This window comes from Mirounga angustirostris, unplaced genomic scaffold, assembly GCF_029215605.1.
Source record: "Mirounga angustirostris isolate CCGP_5_RB_7025 unplaced genomic scaffold, mMirAng1.0.hap1 SCAF_2, whole genome shotgun sequence".
In the NCBI taxonomy this organism is placed as follows: Eukaryota; Metazoa; Chordata; class Mammalia; order Carnivora; family Phocidae; genus Mirounga; species Mirounga angustirostris.
Window position 1 is genome coordinate 56,719,438 of NW_026991710.1, and position 24,015 is coordinate 56,743,452.

At 37.6% G+C, this 24,015-nt stretch overlaps 1 protein-coding gene and 1 pseudogene across 7 annotated transcripts in view; one reads left to right on the forward strand and one right to left on the reverse strand.

Moving 5' to 3' along the window:
* The window catches only part of SLC4A4 (solute carrier family 4 member 4), a 351,609-nt gene that overhangs the window by 131,653 nt on the left and 195,941 nt on the right, over positions 1-24,015 (forward strand). For all 7 annotated transcript variants that reach the window (XM_045881041.3, XM_045881040.3, XM_045881042.3 and 4 more), the window contains exons 4-5: positions 10,162-10,297; positions 20,663-20,823. In XM_045881041.3, coding sequence (XP_045736997.1) covers positions 10,162-10,297; positions 20,663-20,823 — 297 coding nt within the window. The remainder of the gene's footprint in view (positions 1-10,161; positions 10,298-20,662; positions 20,824-24,015) is intronic.
* On the reverse strand, positions 4,175-4,614 carry LOC123847715 (dihydrofolate reductase-like; annotated as a pseudogene).

The window sequence follows — 24,015 nt, forward strand, 5'->3', positions numbered from 1 at the left end:
TAGATTACTTTAAGTTAAAAGGGAATTGTCATATATGATTGAGAAGTATCTGACTTCAGGCATGGCTGGATCTAGGTGCTCAAATAATGGCATCAGGAACCTGTCTCTGCCTTGGTTCTGAGTTCTTCCATGTTTACTTTACTCTCACACACTCTTCCCTTTGAGTTGCAAGATGCCATCTGCACTCAAAGCTTTTATTACCTTCTTAGCACCTTAGCATAAAGTGAAAATTTATTTTCTGGAAGTTCCAACAAAAGACTGACACTTATTTACTCTGATTGGCCTGGATTAGGTAAAGTATCCTCTCAAAAATTAATTGTTGTGGCCAAGATTTGTGATATTCTCATTCTCCAGACCTGGGTCATAGGGAATGATTCATTCTCATTGAACTTCTAAGTATAAAAATGGTTCTGCAAAGGAAAGTGGGATGCTGTTATCAGAAAATAGAATAGGGGTGTTGAGTAGGCAAGAGTAACAGCCACTATAATGCATGTGTATGTTTTAAAGATTTATATATATGTAACTTTATTTGGCGATTTCTCATTTCTTACAGTTATGAGTGTGAAATTGAAGTTTGATGATTTTTATATATACATTTAAGTATTTTTTAGAGTACTACAGTGGTCTAATAATTAGATAAATTGTGGAAGTTTTAGCAACTGTAGTGTTGATTTACAGACATTTAACTCAGCATGGAGAGAAATGAATACTTAAAATGTAAACCAGTTGGTGATAGCACATTGATAAGTTAAAGAAATATTTATTTATTTTTTTATTTTTAAAAAAGATTTATTTATTCGAGAGAGGTGGGGAGGGGCAGAGGAAGAGGGAGAGAGAGACTGTCAAGCAGACTCCCTGCTGAGAACAGAGCCCAACGGGAGACTTGATCCCACAGCTCTGAGATCATGACCTGAGCTGAAATCAAGAGTTGGACACTTAACTGACTTAGCCACCCAGGTGCCCTAGTTATTTCTTTTTATACTTTGGTTTGAGAGCTAAGACTTTACCAGATGGTGAATTTTGCCAAGGAGAAAACACAAAATCTGTAAGTATTCGTTTCACCCACAGAAGGGAATTTGCATGTAAACTTGTCATGCTCAGTATGAATTGTTCATTATGATCATTATTTCTATTAAAAAAAATTTTTTTTGGTAGCCTGTAGGGTGGCCACAGTGGGATGTTTTCCAGACCAAAAACAAAAGGCACATTCACAAATTGCCTTTTGGTGGATAATGAACCAAATGTTCAGTTAATTTACTTTAGGACTATTTCATATGCCATTATGATTTCTGCCTCTCCTGAAATCCAGTACATTAACTGTCTGCATCGTTCATATGGCTCTTTTTTTTTTTTTTTTTTTTTTAATGAGATCATCTTTTGGAGAGTGGTGGCTAAAAAATGGGCTTGGAAATAACACAAGCAGGTTAGAGGTTATATCACTTACTAGTTGTGTGATCTTGGGGAAGTCCTTTAGTCTCTTAAATACTCAGTTTCCCTGTCTATAATATGAGTAATACAAGAGATTGATAACAGTAGATATTTCATATTTTTGTGTAAAACAAATAATATAATAAGTGAAGGGCACTGAACACAGTGCCTGGTACAGCGTAACCACTCAAAAACATTAGTAATTGCACATTCCGTTTTTATTGATAGAATTTTTCCCATTGTCCCTTGAGGACAAGGACCTTATCTTAAAAATATTTTGTGTACTTTCAACAAGTAACATAGTGATTCACACACTAAAAACTAATAAGTATTAATTAAGTAATCAAAATGAGAACGTAGAACTATACTTCAAGCATTGCTAAGCCTCTGGGAAGCAGAGGAAAGAAGCAAAGAAAGATTTTTTGTGAGACACTGGGGCAGAATATATATTATGTATTTTTCCATTCATTTTCTTACTCATTCTTTTATCCATTCTTTTTTGTGTAACTTCACTGTGCACAAGGTAGGCACCAAGAATAGTTTAGGTAAGTGAAGAACCAGGTGGTTGGCTTAGTAAAGATGTAAAGACAAAGTATAGCAATGGAAAGAAAACCCACAAAGTAGTGGATATTAAATGTCTCTTTTTTTTTTCTATTTTTTTTAAGATTTTATTTATTTATTTTAAAATTTTATTTTATTAGGATATTAAATGTCTTAATAGAAATGCAGATTAAATGTTGTGGTCCCTCAGGGTAGGAAGAGATTGCATCTAACAGAGGAAAATAGCTTACTTGAAGTGTACATTCTTTTATTTGTGGCTTACTCAATAGGAAATGGTGACTGTATTTTGGTCACTGTGCAGCTAATCCAAAGATGGATTTTTTTTTTTAAAGATTTTATTTATTTGACAGAGAGAGACACAGTGAGAGAGGGAACACAAGCAGAGGGAGTGGGAGAGGGAGAAGCAGGCTTCCTGCCGAGCAGGGAGCCCCATGTGGGGCTCGATTCCAGGACCCTGAGATCATGACCTGAGCTGAAGGCAGACGCTTAACGACTGAGCCACCCAGGCGCCCCCAAAGATGGATTAAGGGGAAGGATGGAATAAGGACAGTTTGCAAACTTAGATATTTTCCATTTCAGAGCTCTTAATGTAAGCTTCCTTTTGCCTGTGGTTATGTTTTTGTGTACTTGAAGATGTCCAAGGTTTATTCATCCGCATCTAATTCATTCATTTAATATTTCAAGGGACGATTAAGTGCATAGTACTGTGTTGGTCTTTAAGGAAAATACATAGACAGACCCTGTCCTCCAGAAGCTTGGTGATTAGTTGGAGAGAGGTCACATCACCAAAGGTTAGATAATAATGACGAGGCTATATATTTGCTGGTGCCTAAATGATAATTCATACAAAGTATTGTTATAGTTTGAATATAGGAGAGATTCACATTTCTGTGAATGGTTAATACAGGTTATTGGAAAAGATAGAATTTTCAGCTGGGCCTTGGAAATTGAGTCAGAGTTAGAAAGGAGAGAAAAGACTATATCAGATAGGAAAGATGAAAAAAGATCTGAAGATGAGCAAGTCTGTTCTCTAATTCCTTCCTTCCTTCCTTCCTTCCTTCCTTCCTTCCTTCCTTCCTTCCTTCCTTCCTTCCTCCCTCCCTCCCTCCCTCCCTCCCTTCTTCCTTCCTCCAATTAATTGTTTCTTTATTGATTGACATTTGGCTGCTTCCAAGTTTAAAAATAATGGTGCCACAGATACTCTTGGGTCCATCTCTTTGTTCCAGATTAATTTCTAGAAGTGGAAGATCTGGGTCCAAACCCAGAATATTTTGATTTTTAATTGATATTGCTAACTTACACTTTAAAAAGGTTGTATCAACTAACAAGGCAGAAAATGCTATTTCTTTGGATACCTAACAATTCAAATCTTTGCTAACATGATGGGTAAAACATGTTTTAATTTTAATTTTTAAGTTTGTGAAGTTTACTTTCTAACTTACTAATTTTGGTTTCTGGCATTATCCATTTTCAATTCATTACCTCTTTGAATTTTTAATTTTAGCCATATGCTTGTTATTAGATTACTCTTTTGTAAAGAGCAGCCTATATTTCTATCATTGACCGTCCCATGGGATCTCACCAAATATCAGAAGTTGAGTTTTTAGAGGTCTCAGACCTTCTCTTTTATAACCTTCAAAAGGATAGTCTCCTGCCTGCTTCTTTACTATCCACATGGAATGTACTAGAGTTCTCAACTTACTGATTTCCTATCTGAGTGAACAGAACTTTTTTTTTTTTCAGAAGTATGATATGCATAGAGTAATTCATAGTCCCCATTTTGATCAAATTTTCTTTTAATATCTGAGTTCTAGCTCTTCTGTGTATAATTTATTTCTGATATTTGGACAAATCTATCTAGCTCCTATCTCTCTATAAGCCCTGGTTTCAACTCATGATACCAGGGGATTCTCCCACTTTGGTGTTTTGGTAGATATGTAGGTGACAGGTAGACAGGCAGGTGATTGTCCTTGATTGGCATTCAGATAGTGATAGCAAGAAATGTTTCACAAATGATATCTGGTATAATCTAGTTAAGATGAATCTTAATTATAGTCTAGTTAAGATTAAGATTAATAAACACATTGCTTAGAAATAGTTACGCTTTGATCTAAAGTCAACAAAAGTCTTTTTTCCTAACATTAAAATATATAATTGGAGGGCAAGGGGAACAACTTGAAATAAATCAGAAAACACCTTCACATGAATCATTCTTTTTATATACTTCAAATTTCTACTTAATGCCTTTTTCCTCCTGGACACCAGAAAGAACACTTGGGTATTCTGGAAGAAGCTTGTATTTCCCCAAATCAATTTCTGTAAAAAATGTGTTACTTTCAACGAGTTTGAGATGGCTTGGCTTGTTCGTGGCTTCCTTATAAACAGAACTGCCTCCCACTATCCAAACCATGTCCACTTTCTTTGTTAATTCTGGTTATTATGTATATCCGTGGTTATGTTTTTGTGTACTTGAAGAGTTAATAAGTTTTAAGGCATCATGCAGACTTTTGGCTAGAAAATGAGCGCCTTGTGGAGGTTCCTTGATTCTCTCCTGAGAACTAAGTTAATTCTGTCCTCTAAAGGTCAGTTCTTCTAGGGAAGAGAGAGTCATGTCCTCCTACCCATAATCACAAAATTCTATTTACAAAATTATAATTACAAAATTCTGTTCTGGTCATTCTTGGGAAATACCTGAATTCATTCCTGGATGGGGGCCAGGGTAGGTTTCTGTTCTTGCCTATGCCCACGTTCTGGGACAGAGTTTAGCAGATGAACTGTGATAGCAGCAGTGAACACCTCTGAGCTTGCTTGTGACACTGAGGTTCCTGGCTGAGCTTGGTGCAAAATCGAGCAGGTATGTTCTTCTGTCACCAACATTTCTGAGTTGTTGTGGGAGATGGGTTGGATGCAGAGATTGGGGCCAAAGTGACATGACAGGCACACTGAGAGTTGACTCTCTAGCCAGGTAGGTGTCATTGGAGAGGTGTCCTCTCACACACCATCTTTGATTGGTGGATAGTGACTGCTCTGAGGTCAAGTTTAGTCTCAGCAGGAATGGATGTGATGTATGCTGTGGGTGCTGGTGGTGGGAGTGGGAATGGCAGCATTCCTGCCACATGTTTGCCTTCCTTCTTGTCAGCACTGGGGATTTGGGGGCACTGGGTCTATTGCAGATTATGACATTGTCACCCTGCAGGTGGATGCTGGTCATAGATAACCACACTTATGTACGGCCCTCCAAGAAATTCTACAGCTACTCCGGGGGGAAAAAACCCCCAAGCCCCCCCCAAAACCCCCAAAACACATTCTAACCAGAGGGCAGAATTAAAGAAAAAAATCAAGGCAGATTAGAGGCATTAACTTGGCTTTGATCTACAGGCCTTCTGTTCTGACAAAGGTGATTGGATTAATTTGACAGTTTTTCTCTCTCCCTCATTTCCTGCTTCCCTGTCACCCTCTCTCATTTTTCTCCAGGTTCTCTCTTATGATGAAACTAGGTTATTTATTACTTAGAATCATAATCTATTCATCTGTAATGTAAGTTGATTTTCTGATGTTTTCTCCCCCAGGTATTAAAGTGAGACTAAAGAGGTTTCATTATTTTCCCCTGTTCTGTTATTGGCTGTTTCCCAGAAAGGTACACCTTTATATTCTCATTACCAAAGCTACTGAATTCACTGAAGTAACACATGCAGAACTTTTGGCTTTTTTCTTTCCTACCTTATGTATTTTCAACATACAAAGGGCTCTCAGGGCCAATATCCGTGAGCACTTTCTTATTTAGAAGCTAGGCAGGTTTTGCTAGTAAGGGCTGGCAGTTTTTAAACGAATTTAAACCTTGTATTTTAGCTATGATAATTGATCATCATCACCCTATTTTTCATGTGAGGAACTTAAGACACAGAGAGGTTAATTAACTTGTGTCAGGTCACACAACATATAAGTAGCAGAGTTTGGATTCACACCTAGGCAGTTGGGTTCCAGAGTTCTATATGCTTAATTTCAGTGCAGTGCTGTGTCTTCTATTTAGCTCATTTCCCTTTTGATCAAAATTTACAGGGGAAAAAAAAATTCCTGACATCCTTCATTAGGGAGACTCTCTGCATATCTTTGTGTTAAGAATGACATTAGAAATTGGGAAGGGTATTTGCTGGCTACAGAGGCTGCCCCTCCCACAGGTCTATATTTACAGTACAATTGCTGTGGCCTCTTACTTCTAATTCTGGGGAAGCTTAGTGGAGCAACTAAGGAAAGAAACTTACTAGAGTATCGAGCTAGTTTATGACACAGGATTTTGGAACTTTATTCCCAAGGGTTTGTTACACGGGTTACTCAGAAGCTGTATTTAATATGCATTAGACAACTTACACATGAGACCCAGAGAGTCAGAACCGGGGGTAATGTCGCAACCCTCTTCCATTCTATTATGTGGAAGCCACAGCTGCCTCTCTGCCAAGCAGAGTTGTGTTTTCCTAACTGGAGGCTGCTGGATCTCAGGGTAATGCTCCATGGATCAGAGCTGAGCAGAGATGTATACTGTGCTCTGCAGGAGAGTCTCTTTTCTAAGGAGGGGAAAGGTTTATTCATCTCAGTTAGAGGTGGGGACTAACTCATATCACAATTTCAGAAATGGACAAAAAATTGATTCTCTGTAGACTTTTCCCTTCTAAAAGCTAGTTCTACCTCAGGGAGCATTGATGTTGAATGTTGATGAAAAGTCCATCAAATCTGTGACTGTTCAGTGTCGGAACCACTCAGATAAATAACCACATTTGAAGTAGTGTGAACACTCTGCTCCTGGAAATCATAGCCACATTCCAAATTCTGCCCGTTATTTCTTACCCTCCCATCATTTCCTTCATGACTTCCATGATTCTCTAAAGTAATGACACTTTCCACTTCTTGACTGGAAAGGCATTGCAAGTGTTCTTACACAAAAGTTCTGGAACTTTAGGTTTTTTTCTCCCAGAGATGTTAAGAAATTTCAAAGTCATTTTTTTTCTAATTACAGAAATTAAACATCCTGTATCCTATATTAATATATATTCAATTATCTTATTTGAATGTTATATAAACATGGAACAGTTTGCAGATATTTTTGTTGGTTTATGTACCAATTTATTCATTTAACCAATTAATTATTCACTAACCAAACAACTGGGTAATGTTTGTTGCCCCTCCTAGCATGTACACTTAATAAGAACAAGGATCTCGGTGTCAAGTTTTTTGCTTTATCTTTGGAGCCTGAAACAAAGCCTATTTAGGGCAAAGACAGTACTCAATAAATATTGCTGAATGAATGCATGGATGAATTGTGTACCCTGTAGAGCTGATAGACATGTGAAAGGAAGAACATAGAAGCCCTGGAAATAAACTGTATAACATTTAAAAGGTGTATATATAGGCAGTCTTTGCATTGCATGGTAGGGCAAGGCCATAAATATGACTATTCAAGCTAAAATTGTACAAAACAATCGTAATAATCAATGGGAGAAGTTACTATTTTTCTTTGACCTTTAAAAAATATTTGCCATGTCATTAAAATCTCTCTTGCTGTTTGGTTATAAAGGTATAGGGAAATGAAAAAAATAATACAACTAGTATTTAGTACTAATTTTTAAACTAAACTCTAATTTAGAATGTCAGAAATACTGCGATTAAAGTATTTTATTTCTTTGTAAAATCTTGTCAGGAGTGGGTTGAGTAATGCTTGCCTTCTTCCTGTTGTACAACTTATGAAATGGAGCAAGCATCTTTTCTATGCCCCGATGAATTGCATACTCCTCTCTAACTTTGGATCAGCTTCCAACATTTTATCCTTTGTGCTTTCCATGTCAAGAAATGTCTCTGAGAGTTCCTTTAATGTGAAATGCTTTTTTTCCTCCTCCTCTGCCTTCTTCCTTTTCTCCCTCCTCCTCCTCCTCCTCCTCCTCCTCCTCTTCTTCTTCTTCTTCTTTTTTTTTTGCCAGCGTCACTTCCTCTGGGACATCTTTGTCATTTTGGTCCAACTACTTTCCTTATTTATGTTGTTTGCCTTCACTGTGTACTATTTGACTGTTGTCTAGATTCTCTCGCATGGTGAATGGCAGCATTGTCAGCATCCCCATGAGCAGCTCTGTCTTTGATAACTCCATTTACGTTCGACATGGATTTCATTTCCACCAGATCACTTTTTGTTTCTGTACTCTACTTTCATCTCTGTTGGCCACTCTCCTCTTTTGACATGAAGACAACACGGGTACACACTTTGCTGTCTGTACATGAACGAGTAACAAATGCGCAGTGACCAATCACTGGCAGACTTTGCAAGAAGCATTATGATCGGTCACTGATCATGATGCATTTGTGTTATTAACATAGTAATTTATGGACTGAAGAGCTAGCAGTGAAGTTTGTACTTTATGTAATTACTCACAGTTAATATACTATCCTAACTGAAATTTAAGCTGTATTACTGGGGGACTGGTGTTCTTTAACTAAATGGCAGTGACTGAAATTCACACACCTTGGAACCATGCATAGTGAGGGTTTCCCTCAATTCCAGACTTTATTTTATGGATATATGTGTATTTTTTCTTTATTGGCATGGGATCACTTTATTCATATGACTTTGCAATTTTATTTTTCATTTAGCATTTCATATATGTAAAAAAATGATAATCTCGACTTCATGTTTTATAACTACATGGTGATTTACTGAATAGTTGTAGTGTAATTTATTTAACCAGTCCTCCTTTTTGGACATTTAGGCTTCTTCTGTTTTTCTCAATGATAAACAGTGTTGCATTAGTCACCTTTGTCTTTGAGGTAACAACTATTATTTCTCTGAAATGAATTATTTCTAGTGGTAGAATTACTGGATCACATGATGTATACACTTTTAAAACATTTCCATATCCTTCCAGATTTCCCTTCAGAGAGAGGTTCCCATTTAGGCTTCTTTCAGTGACATAAATTGAGAGGTGCTGGTGCATGTGTCCTAAATCTCCGGCAATATTGGGATTATCATTTTTTTTACATTTTTGCTATTTTCATAGGTAAAACGTGTATTTTATTTTAATAATTAGTTTTGGATTACTAGTTAGGTTGAATATTTTTCATGGGTTTGTAGTATTTTTTGATCTGTGGAATTTCATATTGTCCTGTATTACCGTAGTTTTCAGATGGTAGGAATATTCTTGTTTTATTAGGTTGAGTACACCTATTTCTACAATGTGTGTGTGTGTGTCTGTGTGTGTATACATATATATGTATATACACATATATCTGTGTACCTGGACTATATTCACATGTATATACCATTCTTGGTTTTGCCCAGATATTATAAAGAGTATCTGTGGGCCTTAGTTTTGTAATATGATCACTAGTTCTCAAAGGCTTTCCTTTTCTTTAAAAAAAAAGAAGAAGGGGAAAATAACCCACAGCCTGAGGGAAGTTCTAGTTAATTTTTCATTATATGATTTTCAGGAGATAGGGTCAAAAGGAGCTAGTAGGGCATTCAATTATGTGCTTGAGTGTGTCAGAAAAAATTTTTTTCCTCAGGTGTACAATATTTTACTTGGGCTTGTTTTTCAAGTGCATTGAAGCATGACTAAACATTTTTGGGTACTGCCCTTATGTAAAGAAGAGGCCCCATCTTGTTAAATATTCTTCATCAGCTTTGCACTTAGCCAGTTACAGGCGAGGATCCTGTGAGAGCATGAGCTTTAGGCATTGGACAGAGGGAAGGTGGGTGGAAGGCGAGGACCTGGGGGAAACTCAGGATTGGGGTGCTCTGCCCCCTCCCACTGCTGTAGAAAAAGTGATTGGCTCAGGCTGGTTTCTATCTAATAATTTTGGATGGGTCATAAGTGAGGAAGGAGGGAAGGTCATGCGGTTGGACCTCAGCTCATCTGAGGGCTAAAGGTTCTTTGTCACACACCACACAGAACTGGAGTCCTATCCTAGAGAGTGGTGGCGAGCTGAGATACAGTTTAGGACCGAAGGAGCAGAGAAGGGCTTTGAGTTTTTTTCGTGTGTAGGTTGGGGAAAAGGGAGGCTCAGCAAGGAGGATGTCCATGGAAAACGTGGCAGGGAAGTCCAACAGCCTTGGGGACAGAGGAAGAGCTCGAAGCTACACATTCCTCAGGGTTGTCCAGCCCGTGTTTAACCGCAGTATTTTCACTTCTGCAGTCTCTCCTGCCGCAGAACGTATCCGGTTCATCTTGGGCGAGGAGGATGACAGCCCAGCACCCCCTCAGCTCTTCACCGAACTGGATGAGCTGCTGGCCGTGGATGGGCAGGAGATGGAGTGGAAGGAGACGGCGAGGTGAGGCATGACTGGCTGTGCAGTGCTGACCTGGGGAAACAAGTGCAGGGCAAGATCGCTGTCTGTGAGCACCTTTGAATAACTGAGGAGCATCGTGTTGGCTGGGTTAAGGAATAAAAGGGTTCTTTTTCTTCTCTGTTACATTGATGTGGATGCAGGACATCCTTTATTTCACTGCTGGAGCATTGTTACATTGATTCATGTTGTTACAGTTTTAACTTTTATAAAGAATTAGAAGTAAATCTGTGTTCATATGCTATTTAATAGTAAAATATCTTAAAGAGATAAACGCAAGCATCCAAACATGGTAGCCTAGAGATATGTATCCACAGTTTCTGCATTTAGGAGGGAGGTTGCAAAGACATGTTTACCCACAGACTTGCCATTATTCCAAGGAAAAACCTGTCATCTTTTAAGTATCCACGAAAGCAAGTAGAAGGTTCACTTGAATTTGGAGTTTAGAGACCTGAGTTAAATTTCAGATTCCGTCACCTGTTAGCTGCATAGCACTCAGTGTCTCAGAACTTTGATTTCATCATCAATAAAAAATGGATAATAATACCTACTACATATATATGTATGCAATATAAGATATGTAATATATCTTTATGTATTTTATTTAATATTTATCTAATTATATCACAGATATTTACATACATGCCTATATGTATGTATATATATGGAAATACCTTGTAAATTCCTAAGCACTACAGAAATATCTAAGGTTTCGTTCTTCTCATGATAACAGAACTTTTCTTTCTTTCTACATATAGATTAAGTTATATACTCCACACCGTATCTTCTAGGACATAGAACAATTATGTAATATAAGGAATTTGATATAATGCAGTTACTGGTCTCCCATTGTCATAATTGCATGGAGATTCAATATATTTCCCTTTCACAAGCAAAATAATGTTAAGATACACCTTTTATAGTCTGCAATTTAATTCAAATCAAATTCAACTGGTGTTTTTTTGAATGCATAGTATATGTCAGGCACTAATGAAGTACTGAGAATAGAAAAGTGAGCAGAAGAAGCTCACACACAGATTATTGTATCTTCCTCAAGTTTCAAGTGTGTTCAATATAATATCTTTACAATCTGAGGAATGAGGCAAATCAAATCCTTCTTGTAGCTTTGGGTTTAAAAAAAGAGTAAAATAAGTGAAAACCTTCTTCTGTGGATTAGATGGAAAAGAGATTTATGTCTGTTGTTCCGCTTCTAGTTAGGTCATTCTAGAATCAGAAAGAAATATATTTTTTATCATCTGTGATTAGTAAAAGTTGATGAGATATAAAGAACCACTAACTCAATTGTATTTCCTTTTCTGGATGAGGTTCTTTTGAGAATTAAAGGAAGAACTTTTATTTTCTGGGGCATATCTTTTTTTTTTTTTTTTTTTAAGTTTCTTTAGTAGGCTCTACACCCAATGTGGGGCTTGAACTCATAACCCTGAGATCAGGATTCGTATGCTCTTCCAGTGAGCCAGCCGGGTACACCATTTCTGGAGCATATTTAAAAGCTTCATGCATCATATCATTTCTAATCAAGTGTTCATCAAGTTAATTGGATTTTTTGGTAATTTTTGTTTAGTTACTGAGACTTAACACTCTGTAGGTTTGTGGATTTATTATCATTACTGCAATACTAAGTACTATTGAATGTCTTTAGCCATTTAGGATTTTTAATAGTAGAGAAGCTTCATAAATTAATTCATTTGATAATGATAGAGAAGCCTTTATTTCTCACCAAGAATTTCTAGGTAGTTTGGTCTTGTGGAAACATCTGCTTTAAAAGAAAGTTCAGTAGAAAAAAAAGTTTAGTAAAATCCATGGGTAATTTCATATCTTCCATAACTTGAACTGTGCCCAGAAAAAAAAAAAATCATTACATTTTACTCCTGGCCCTCCCAGTAGCAGTAAGGGAAGAGACCTAATTTTAAATATGTTATTTTCCATTTGCTGGATAACTCTAATATTCAGACACTAATAGTGGGTGTGCTTGTTTTAACTCTTCTGTTAATATTTTCTCCTTCTTATTAAAAACCTATCTGTGGCACATTTCTGCTTCCCCACCTCTGTTGCTCCCTCTTGAAGCTCTTCATTCTTGTCCTTTCAGGACCTCTTTCCGTGATACAGTAATTCTCTCTCATTCCCTTCTCTTAGTCCTAATAACCTGGAAATTAAAAGTCCTACGTAAAGTACACTTTTGGTTCATAAACATCCTCCAAAAGAAGGCTTTCAAAGTAGAATCTTTTACTAGAGAAAAACAAAACAAAACAACAGAGTGAGAATTGTACTGGTGCATCCGAATTAAGTGTTGGGGAGATTTTGGTCTAGTCTTGGCTTTGTTGCTGATTGGCTACTTTGCTATGGGCCAGTCACATACTCACGCAGTCTTCTTCCTGAGATGAGTGTTCTCTTCTACCCAAGGAAGGTGATAACTGCGTTGCATCTCTGTAACTTCACGCATAGTTTATAGCATAGTATATCTATCCCTGTGTATATACTAGTTTAGTCAGTTATGACCAGAAGCGTTACTTTGATTCATGTTTTCTTCTTGAAATTCTGTGTGAGTACCTATCATAGAGTAGAATTCGGGTGTAGCTTTCTGCTTTCTCTCTCAGTCCAAGGCGGACTATATTTTATGTGACCTCTGGTCTCAGAAGGGTGGAGAGGTGACACTTCACTGTGTAGGTAATTCAACACTGAGATGGACGTAGAACTTTCATGTAAGCTTCTTACAGTGAAGATAATTTTGAACACTTTACTGTCCTTGAAGACTCTATTTCCTTGAGAACACATGTGTCATTTTTGGTGATGTCATTAGCCCCTGAGAGACTGGACTGCTGGAGAGAATGTGTGGTGGGAGTGCGCCATGTGTTGGTGGTGGGAGAGGAGGGGCTGTCCAGGAAGAAACATACTCACACCAGTCTACACTCTCTAAGTTCTGGATGGGATGTGCCACACTTACTACTGCTTAATTAAATGTAAGTGTGATATTACTGTTTTCATTTTGTCTCCTTCATTACACTGATTCATCTGAAAGCAGGGACCATCATGTCTGTCTTTCATGACTGTATTCCCAGTGCCTCACTGTGCCTGGTACTATAACAGGTGCTCAGTAATACTTGTTGAGTGTGGTTAGTTGAGAATTGATTGCCTTAGAAACAGCTTTTCTAAATATCATACTTTCTTAGATATATTACCTGACCAAAGCTGGAGTTCTGTGATAATTCTTCTCTTTCTGACTGACGGACAGCTGAATGACAGACCAAAGGTACCTAGTACACCACTGATACAGGTCAGAGGAGGACCTGTGTTTGAAGTTTCAAACTAATTCATCAGTATGCTGCTGCCATTCCCCATTAAGTTGTCTAGCCCAGACTTCTTTCCTTGTATGACTGAAAACACATAATTGGATGGCTAATACACACTTCTTGAAGTAACGTATCTAAAACTGAGCTTCTGATCTACATGCCTCAGATCAGCTCCTCCCGCAGAGTTCCCTACCACAATGGACAACGCCATTCTTCTAGTTGCTCAAACCAGAAACACTGGGATCTTCCTTGACTTCTGCCTCTCCCTACACTCCTTACTCGATCCATTGGTAAACCCTATTTATTTTACCCTCAAAGATACTCAGATATTCAGAATCTTACCACATCTCACATTCAGTACTGCCACAATCCAGGTCCAAGCTGCCATTGTTTCTTATACAGATTATTGTAAATGCTTCCTAATTAGTCCATCTCTCTGCACCTGCCCTTACCTCCCGCATGAACAATCCACCATGATCTTTTTGACTTTATCTCCTACTTTCCTCTCCCCCTCCTTGTTCACTCACTGGCCAGTCATGCTTCTATGCCAGGGACATAGCACTTGCTGTTCCCTCTGTCTGAAATCCTCTCCTTGCCCCCCTGCTGTGACCCCCCTCCCCCACCCCAGTTGTCTGCATGGCTCATTTTCTCACCTCCTTCAGGTCTTTTTTTCAAATATTACCTTCTCAATGGCTATCCCATCTAAAATCTAAAAAGTCCCCCAACACTCTCTAACCCCCTCTTCCATTATGTTTTCCTTGGCACTTATCACCATTTAGCATAGTGCATATCTTGTTATTTTCTCTTCCCATTAAATTAAAGCTCCATGAGGGCAGGAATTTTTAGTTGTTTTGTACATAACTATATCTCTAGTTCCTACAACTACCTGGCACACTGTCCATGGTCAAGAAATATGTGTTAACAGAATTAGCTCCACCGAAATCCTGTTGGGAGGTTGGAAGGTGATTGTGCCTCCAGAAATGATTCAGAGTTTTAGTCATCTCTAGTTCTTGCAACATACCCCACTTCAGAACATTTTTGCAGTAATTTCTGATTGCCATTTAAGAGGTCTGGTTTCTAGAGATGATAGGGCTTTTTCTCCCCACTAACAACTCTCAAACCTATCAGACTAAAGAAGTTTAATACTTAGAAGGGATTCATTTTATATATGAAAATGTGCTATGAATATTTTTCTGGCTGACTTGTAAACTTGCTTTGCTTTTCTGTGAAAACCCCAATTTATAGACTATTTTATTCCATAGAGAACTAACCCGCTAGACTTCTCTAGCTTAATGTAGTTTCTACTGTGAGCCCACACCCCCACAGGACACAATTCTACCCCTTTTAATGTTCTATGCTTTTTAGGTAGCTAATGATTTGATTTGACCCAAAATATCCTCCATTGATTCTCAGCATTACTGCAGTTTCAGTTTTAGTCAGGAAGTTCAGGTTAAGCTCTATCTCAAAAAATAAAGAGAATGGTTTCAGTAGTAGGAAAAACATACCAGTTTAAGTCTGGAAGGCACAATAGTCATGTAAAATTATGAACAAGGGAAGTCTTTATTTATATGAAGTTTGAAGTTCAGCCAACTCTACCACCCCCTTTTTTTCGCATCTTTCCCTTGCTTTTCCCTTTCCTAAAAATTAGAACTTTGGATTTTTATTGGCTCTTCCAGCATAAAGCACAAATTGAAGACTGTGCAAAGGATAGAATGATTCGACCTGAGAAGCGTATATGATGAGTGGAATGCCGAGAATACTTTTTTTTTTTTTTAAAGAGTATTCCTGAGTGTTAGCTTATTTGAATACTGACATTTAGTAATGTAGCAGTAATTATAATGGAGTATTTGGTATTAGTGAAGAAGCCTGTGCTCCTTGTTAAGAATTTCTAGGTGGATAGGCATTAACTAATAGGTCCATGACACAAACTGGTGAAAGAATTAAGTCATGGTCCAGCTTTGGTATTGGGCCAAAGCCAGGAAGAAGGGCTACTGCTATTCCCCACCATCCCAAGCTCTTAATTTCTTTGAGACGGTGATGTCTCTGTAAAAATGGTTATTGGCTTTCAGTTTTCCTTCAGTGAATATTCAGATGGATAATGTTGGACTTCACTGTTTGAAGAATATATGGTAAAGGTCAGTTCCCCAATGTGGTTTAGTTTTTGTTGCCAAACCTGGGTAAAAAGGAAAGCGGTCACAAGCTTCAACGAAACTGGCCAGCAAAGGAAAAGGGTATTGATGTTTTAGTTCCAGTGGGACAGCACAGTTGAACACCCATTTGTGTTTCTGCTTGGCAGACTGACCCAGCCAACGTCTGGAAAACCCTGATTTCAGGGCATGACCATCAAGCAAGACATGCGTCCTGACCCTGGGGATTTAGAGAGAGAGTCCTCTTTTCCCAATCTACACTGACTTCTCTGTCTTTTCTCTACTGGATTACTTTGGAACATTCCATTTCAGAACAAGTTTATTTCTTCTGTAAGAAAAAGGCTGAAGGAAAAGGCATCTGATCGTCTGTGTAATTACATGTAATCACATATACTGCTTTGCAGTAACTTTCACAGTTGATCTAGAAATTTGAGAGTTCTCCTTAAAAACATAATTTACTGCAGATACACACTAGTGTTGGCTTCTTTTATGTAATGAGGCACTTGTTAGTTAGCAAGAAATTTGTTATTTTAATAGTCTTATATAGTTGGATTATATTCTAGGGCAAAGGTCATGTCTATTTTCCACTGTAAAATTAGCTTGTTTTAAGTTAGAGGTCTTGTCTTTTCTTAATCATATTTAATCATATGATTGGAAAGTTGCAAAATTCAGTGATTCCCAGTGGGCCTTCTATTTCTTCAATAAACGAGCGAAATGCTGTTTGGTTGGCTGTCACTCAAAGTGCGTAAAACTGCAATGTACTTTCTTCTTCTTCTAAGACCTTGAAATAAACTTTACCTAATAAACTCTTCCTCCAAAGTTACAGCAGTTTTGTATTTGCAAGCATTTAAAAAACTGACTTCTGAAATTAATTTTCCTATAAAATGTCAAGTACCAAGACAAAAGGAAAAGTAGGAAACTTATTGCAAATATATTGTTATTCACAGTCACTATGAAGGGTAGATAGTAGCTTATAGTACATTTTACAGTAAAAATGTCTTTTTTTTTTTTTAAATGTAATTACATGGTTCTAAGTCACCTTAACAAATTCATTGGCACTCGGGTAGGCTGAACTTTGGTACCTTTGCCTTAGCCTTTTCTTTAATGGGTTCTGATTTGAATTGAGTAGTTTTCAGGTTTTTTTCAAATTTGTCCTTGGTATGTGAGGAGGATAGACATAGCATATATAGTTTCTGAAATGACACTGCATGCAAACAATCTGTTTAAATGGGCAAACCATTACTTTATGTCTGAAAGCATATGTTGGAAGTATACTCCGTTCCTTGAACAATCAGAGCAATACATTTTAAGGGAACTTAATAGCCATTATCCCAGAGTTTCCCGTATGTTGTTAGCTGTGCTATGATATGACATCATCACAACATTCAATATTTACTAACCTCAAAGTGAAATAGATGTTAAACTGAACTATGATATAATACTTATCCCTTAGGAATGTAGATTCTAAGGAACTGGCTAGTTGTGAGATTTTATGTTTTCATTCCTTTATAATTACATCTTGACCTAAAGGGCTGGTGTATTCCAGGAGGGTGAGTAATGCTATTCCATATATCCAAGCTGGTTGGGATTTATGATTTCTAAATGTACTATTAAAACCTGTTAAGTCATATTTAAGTCTAGTCAGGTTGCATCTACAATACAAACTGTGGGGAGGAATGAAACTAAAGATTGGTCACAAAAGAATGCAGTCATTTTGCTCCTTTTGTTTTTTAAAGATTTATTTATTTGAGAGAGAGAGAGCGAGAGAGAGCATGCAAGTTGGGGGAGGGGCAGAAGGAGAGGGCGAGAAGCAGACTCCCTGCTGAGTGTGGCTATGCAGGGCTGGATCTCACAACCCTGAGATCATGACCTGAGCGGAAACCAAGAGTCTGATGCTTAACTGACTGAGCCACCCAGGTGTCCTCCATTCTTTTTTATTTAAATTCAATTAGACCAACGTATAGTACATCACTATCCCCCCCTTTTTTTAAAATTCAATTAGACCAACATATAGTACATCACTACCCACCAAACTTACATAGTTTGGACAGGTGAGAATGATGGCAGAAAAGAGCCGCTCTCACATATGTGTGTATTTGGCAATACAGATTTCTGGCAACTGATAGGAAGGTGGGGGGACTCATTCAGTAGAAATAAGAGGGACATGAATGCTTTTACTGAGTTTCTAGCTGGCTTTTGTTATTTATCTTGGGTTTAAATCCTATGACCTAAGATTCTATCCCTCAGCTAATAAGAATTCTCTCAGGAATAAAAACAAGGAGTCACTACACTCTTTATAGATAACATCCTTATATGTAATCCTGACATGGTTTTATATACTATTGAATATTTTAATATACTAGAGTCTTATCTTGAGTAATAAATTATAACATCAAATGTAAATATGATTCACTATGATGTACACCTGAAATTAGTAGATTATTTTATGTTAATTATACTTCAATGAAAGTACTCTTCAAAATTATTTTATTTTATTTTATTTTATTTTATTTTAAGCTTTTATTTTAATTCCAGTTAGTTAACATACAGTGTTGTATTAGTTTCAGGTGTACAATATAGTAATTCAACACTTCCATACAACTCCTGGTACTCATCACAACAAGTGTACTCCTTAATCCCCATCACCTATTTCACCCATCCCCCAACCCCCTCTTCAAAATTATTTTAAAAATGTAATATGATTTATGTAACAGTTATCAACAAACATGGTTAAAGATTGTGTGAGCAAGCTTGAAAAGATAATATACCTACACATTCTGCATGGAGCACTGGGTGTTATGCACAAACAATGAATCATGGAACACTTCATCTAAAACTAATGATGTAATGTATGGGGATTAACATAAGAATAAAAAATTTTTTTTTCCAAATTAGCATGTAAAAAAAAAAGATAAGATACCTAAAGTTAATCAATGAAATATACGCTGTAAAATGATTACTCTTGAAATAACTCCAGTTACCTTTTATCTTTTTTGGCAAATCCATAGAATTCAATAAGAGTATGATGTAAAATTGTCATTTTTCTCCCCTTTCTTTCTATTTCTGTGGGACTAATAGCAACCAAAGGGAAGAACTACTAATTTAATTACACACACACTCACACGAATATTAAGGGTCTTTTATTCTCTCTTGGGGTGTTTCACAACTACTTGTATAGAAAGAAACAAGGTCCAGTTCTGAAGCTTTAGAACTTTGGTGGTCATGTGGGCTTTTTAACTTTTGAGGAAAATACGTAAAACTCTCCACTGTTTACATTTTGGAGGGATACAAAGGAAAGGAAGAGGGTCTCGGAATTGAGGGTGAGGTTGGAAGTAAGGTTACCATTGACATGTGGGAGTGCCCTGGGTGGGAGAGGCTTCCTGAGAGGAGTGCAGATGGGGGCTTTGGATATGGCTAAATACTTCTCAATTGCATGAGTATTGGGCTTGATTAAAATTCTAAATTTTCTTTGACTCTGTGGCTGATCTCTTGATCTGTTTTCACTCCTGGTTCTACTAATGTGTTTTTTTTTGCCTCCTCTGGGGGTGGTGAGAAGTCTATAAATAATACCTTATGTAGAGCTTCCTCTGATCTCTGCCCTTTGTTCTCATCTTTAGTGAGCTAGGTGAGCGTTTAGCTTTTTCTAGGAAAACATTTTTCAATCATTAAACCTTCGGGTGAAGACTGTAGGAAAACAATTTTTTAACCCCCTCTGTATCTTTTTCAATATCTTTCAGAAGGTTTGAAGTGAGAGAAAGAAGCATTTTTCTTTGGGTCATCATGAATAGCAAAATGATGATGCTTTCGTGTTTTCCTTTACCAGTGTAGAAAGCGTCTGTGCAATACATGGGATATAAAGACTGTCAAATGTGTTTTGTTTTCATTTCCATTACACTTTTAAAAAGTTGCTCTATATTGCCAAGTTATCAAGACATCTAGGAATCTTAGAAAGAAGAAACTATGAAAGTGGGCTGTTTGTTCCATTGCTAAGGTTAATAGGAGATCTGTTATCAGAATAGATGTGTTGTTCACGGAACTTGTGTATTTAAAAAATTTTTTTTAAATGTTTTATTTATTTATTCATGAAAGTCAGAGAGAGAGAGAGAGAGAGAGAGGCAGAAGCAGAGGGAGAAGCAGGCTCCCCGCAGAGCAGGGAGCCCGATGCGGGACTCGATCCCAGGACCCTGGGATCATGATCTGAGCTGAAGGCAGATGCCTAACCATCTGAGCCACCCAGGCGCCCCACAGAACTTGTGTATTTTTAAACACATGTGGAGCCAGACTTGAAGGGTAAAGTTTCCATTAGAATCTCAATGAGAAGGGAATGTGTGTCAGCTGAGAAATACGGAGTAAGACATAGCCGCATATACTGGCCCCCTTTAAGTGTTAAAGGGGAATTTTATATTCATCTGACCACGTCATATACCATGTTTTTCAAATAATTAAGATAAATATTGGTTCATAACTGATATTTCAACTTACATAAACTTGCCTTGTGAAGTCACAACAGAATTCTCACAATAGTGGTTATTTTTACACAGTGTGGGCTTTCATGAAATTTTGAAATGCACATTTTTCCTGTGTTATTTTAAAAATTTAGCAAAATAATCATTCTTCAGGATTTCATGGTTACATATGGACAGATATAAAACCAAGGATGCTTTGGATCCTTCTGGTTTATTTTCTTTCTCTCTAACACCAGGGGAACACAGTCTAGTGACTGTTTGGTGTGTTTATAAGGGTAATGCAATTAATGATACAATAAACTTTTAAGACTACACCAAAGGAGACATTTTGGAAGTGCTGGTGGGGGTGGAGATGGCGGGCTTGACGTAGCTATTTCCAGAGGAGGTTGGAATACTTTTAATTGCTGTTCATTAATCTCATGTTCCTAGGTGGATTAAGTTTGAAGAAAAAGTGGAACAGGGTGGGGAAAGATGGAGCAAGCCCCACGTGGCCACACTGTCCCTTCACAGCTTATTTGAGCTGAGGACATGTATGGAGAAGGGATCCATCATGCTGGACAGGGAGGCTTCTTCTCTCCCACAGCTGGTGGGTAAGTATGTTGTTTTAAGTTTTTATCATTTTTTTTTTTAGCTTTACCTAAGTATCCATGGGTCTCCATTCATGCAGATGACTTCTAGTGTAAGCAGAGTTGAATATTCTATAACATTTATTTTCACTCTTTTTTTTTTATATTATAAGACAAGTAAGGGTTATTGCAGAAGATTTGGAAAATACAGACAAATATTGAGAAGAAAATGAAAAAAAGCATCCATCATACCTCCATAGCCATTGTTAACATTTTGGCATGCTTCCATCCAATTTTTATTTCTCAGTCTTCTCTCTCTTCTTTTACTTTTTTGTGTTATTTTTTTATTGGGATCATAATGTATATGTACAGACTGGCATTCACCTCCTAACCTTATTAGGATAAGGTTAATATTTTGACTAGAGGCTTCCTCTCCCATCCTTGGTTATACTGAACTGGAGGTCTGGAGACTAGATTTCAAGAACTCCGACCTTGGACCTTGCACTGAGCTTCTCTGGGCCTCAGTTTTATCATCTGTAAAATAGGGCTTAAATCCTATGTAAGAAGGAAAATCGTCTAGTTGCTGGGTTGGGGCTGCTTTTGTAGGTGGAAGTCAGGATCCTTTAACTGTATGTAAGAAAGTTTGTGTGGAGCAAGGAGCCAGCAGAACCCTGTGGGCTAGTGACTGAGTCATGTCACATTGGTGCTGAGTATCAGTTACACCACCACCACCAAGTCCCAGAACCTCATGATGCAGGGCTGCATTGCTCTCTTTTGCAATTAGTGTTGTGTAGTGAATGTTAACTCACCATGTTGAACATCTGGGGCACACATTACTACCTCCCAAACAGTAGTCATTGTTTTCATTTTCTAACAAAAGCCTGGACTAAACTGCCTTATTACCAGTCAGATCCAGGTATGCTGAAGATCATGTTTTTCTCAAAAAGGAGTGCAGGGGCTCTGTGTGGCATTCCTAGGAAAATTCGTTAGCTAGGTGACCACTGGACCTATATGGATGACTACACTTTCCCAAGGGGCCTGCAGGGTGCCTCATGTGGGATTATGGGGAAGAGGATGTGGATTGTGGCCCCATAGAAAGTGACCAGTGTAAAATTCTTGTGTGATTTCAGACTTACTACAAAATTTATTTGAATATCTGGAGCCAAAAGGCTTGTCTATGGCTTGTGTGTGTGTGTGTGTGTGTGTGTGTGTTATAGACAGTGGGAAAGAGATAGCATTTGTTTTGGAAGAAAAGATTAGTTTCCAAAGGAGGCATATATCTTCCTGATGTATATGTAACTGATTCTTCAGAGAGCTTGTTAGTTCCATTTGCAAAGAAGTCCTACACTTTTTATAAACCCAAGGTGCTTAAGGTATAAGTAGAGAAGGGGGAAGGGCTAATGTGAAGAAACTGGGTGGACAGAATTAATTAGTTCATGCATTTATTCAACAGTGGTGCATGAGCTTCTGCAACGTACCAGACATTGGTCTAGGCCCTGGAATTAGGTTTGCAAATCTGTCACTTTGTAAATGGGGTAAGTTACAAATCCGCATCCACATAGTTAGAAGATAATGTAGGAAATAATCTCCATGTAGAATTTTTCATATTTGACAAGGCAAGTGAGGCTGAAAATGGGTGTTTGGATATATTCTTGTGCCCAAGGAAGATGATCCCATCTACAAAGAAGCAAACAGAGGGATGGTTTTCTGGGTGATTTATTTTACTGCAAAGGAGATTGTTACTCAAAAAAATATCATGGTTAGCAGAAACCCGTCCAGTTTTTGAGTGAGAATTGCAATTTGTGTGTGTTTAGACTTTAAGAACTAATCTGGAGTGAAAATGTCTGAAATTAGACAAGTTGAAAAAATAAGTCAGAATGCATGAATGCTGGGTAAAATGGAAATTAAACTTGTGACTGGGCAAGATATAGGCAACCTCGGGGGAGAAAATATGTGTTGTGGTTTAAGGGTCACTAGAAAGGTTCCAATATTAAGAAGGTAGGACTTGGGTTTTTCTGTAAAACTGTCTTTGGGGTCTTTAGTACCAGCAGGAGCCATCTCAAGGAGCTTTTGTTCATCAGCAATTGACTGATCTTTTCCATGCACTAGAAGACAGAATCTCACATTATATTGGAGCCTTGTTAGCCAATGGCCAAAGAAAGAGGTTCTGGTATTCACTAGATTTGAGAAAGGTTCATTAAGCATGTTAAGTTCTCACTTTTAGTTTCTATTACTTTTTATTATCAGTTATATCAGTTATTATCAGTTTTTCCTCTAACCACCATCTCTTCTAAAAATTGCCATTATATTTTAAAATTAGACACCACCAGGTCACTTTGAAGTACCATCACTCATTCTGGAGCTGATAATACAGAAAAACAATTCAGAGGCAAATAACACACATTAGAAGAGGAAGGAAGGGAGGGAGGGAAGGAGGGAGGAAGGAAGGAAGGAAGGAACTGACGGAGGGAGGGAGAGAGGAAGGAAAGGGATCAAATTTACAGGAGTGGAGAGAACATGTTTGAAAGAGTGTAACTGTCTGAAAAAAAAAAATTTAAAAATCCTCAAAGAATCAAAGCCTTATAGAGGGTTAAAACACATGAAGGAAAAAAAGCCCTAATTTCCTTTTAAATGACAGAAGATGGCACAGTAACTTGAAGAATTGTTGTCATTATTTATTTGGTTATGAAAAACCCTTTTCTAGCAGAGGTGAAGTGGTTGCTTTGTTCTGCATCATACTGGTAATTCGGAGTTGAGAATTATGTACAGCTAAATCTCTAAGGTGCATCTCCCCCTTCACTGCATTTTTTTATCTCCACAAAAGAGAAGAAAAAGAAATAACAGTGATTATACAAACAAACAATAGGATGGTTTTTATCTTCTGTTGCAGTGCACCTGCCCCTTCTTTCGGTGGCTGGCCTGGGAGGCAGCCTCCCTCTGCAGGTGCGGAGCCATCACCATGTGACTGCTTAAGCAGGTGCTACTTCTCACGCTTACATACAGCATTCAGCCTCATTCTTGTTCTCCTCAGGACACCTCCTTGGTTTCTTCGTGGAGAAGCCCTTTTGAATGCTAATAAAAAAATTTGTCTTGAAAGTAATTAAAGGATAAAACAACATTTTCATGGATTATTTTAATAGCTTGATTATTACTATCATCATTATAATCCTACAATTAAAGAGTGACATTCACAAATGCAGGCAAGTACATGAGAAT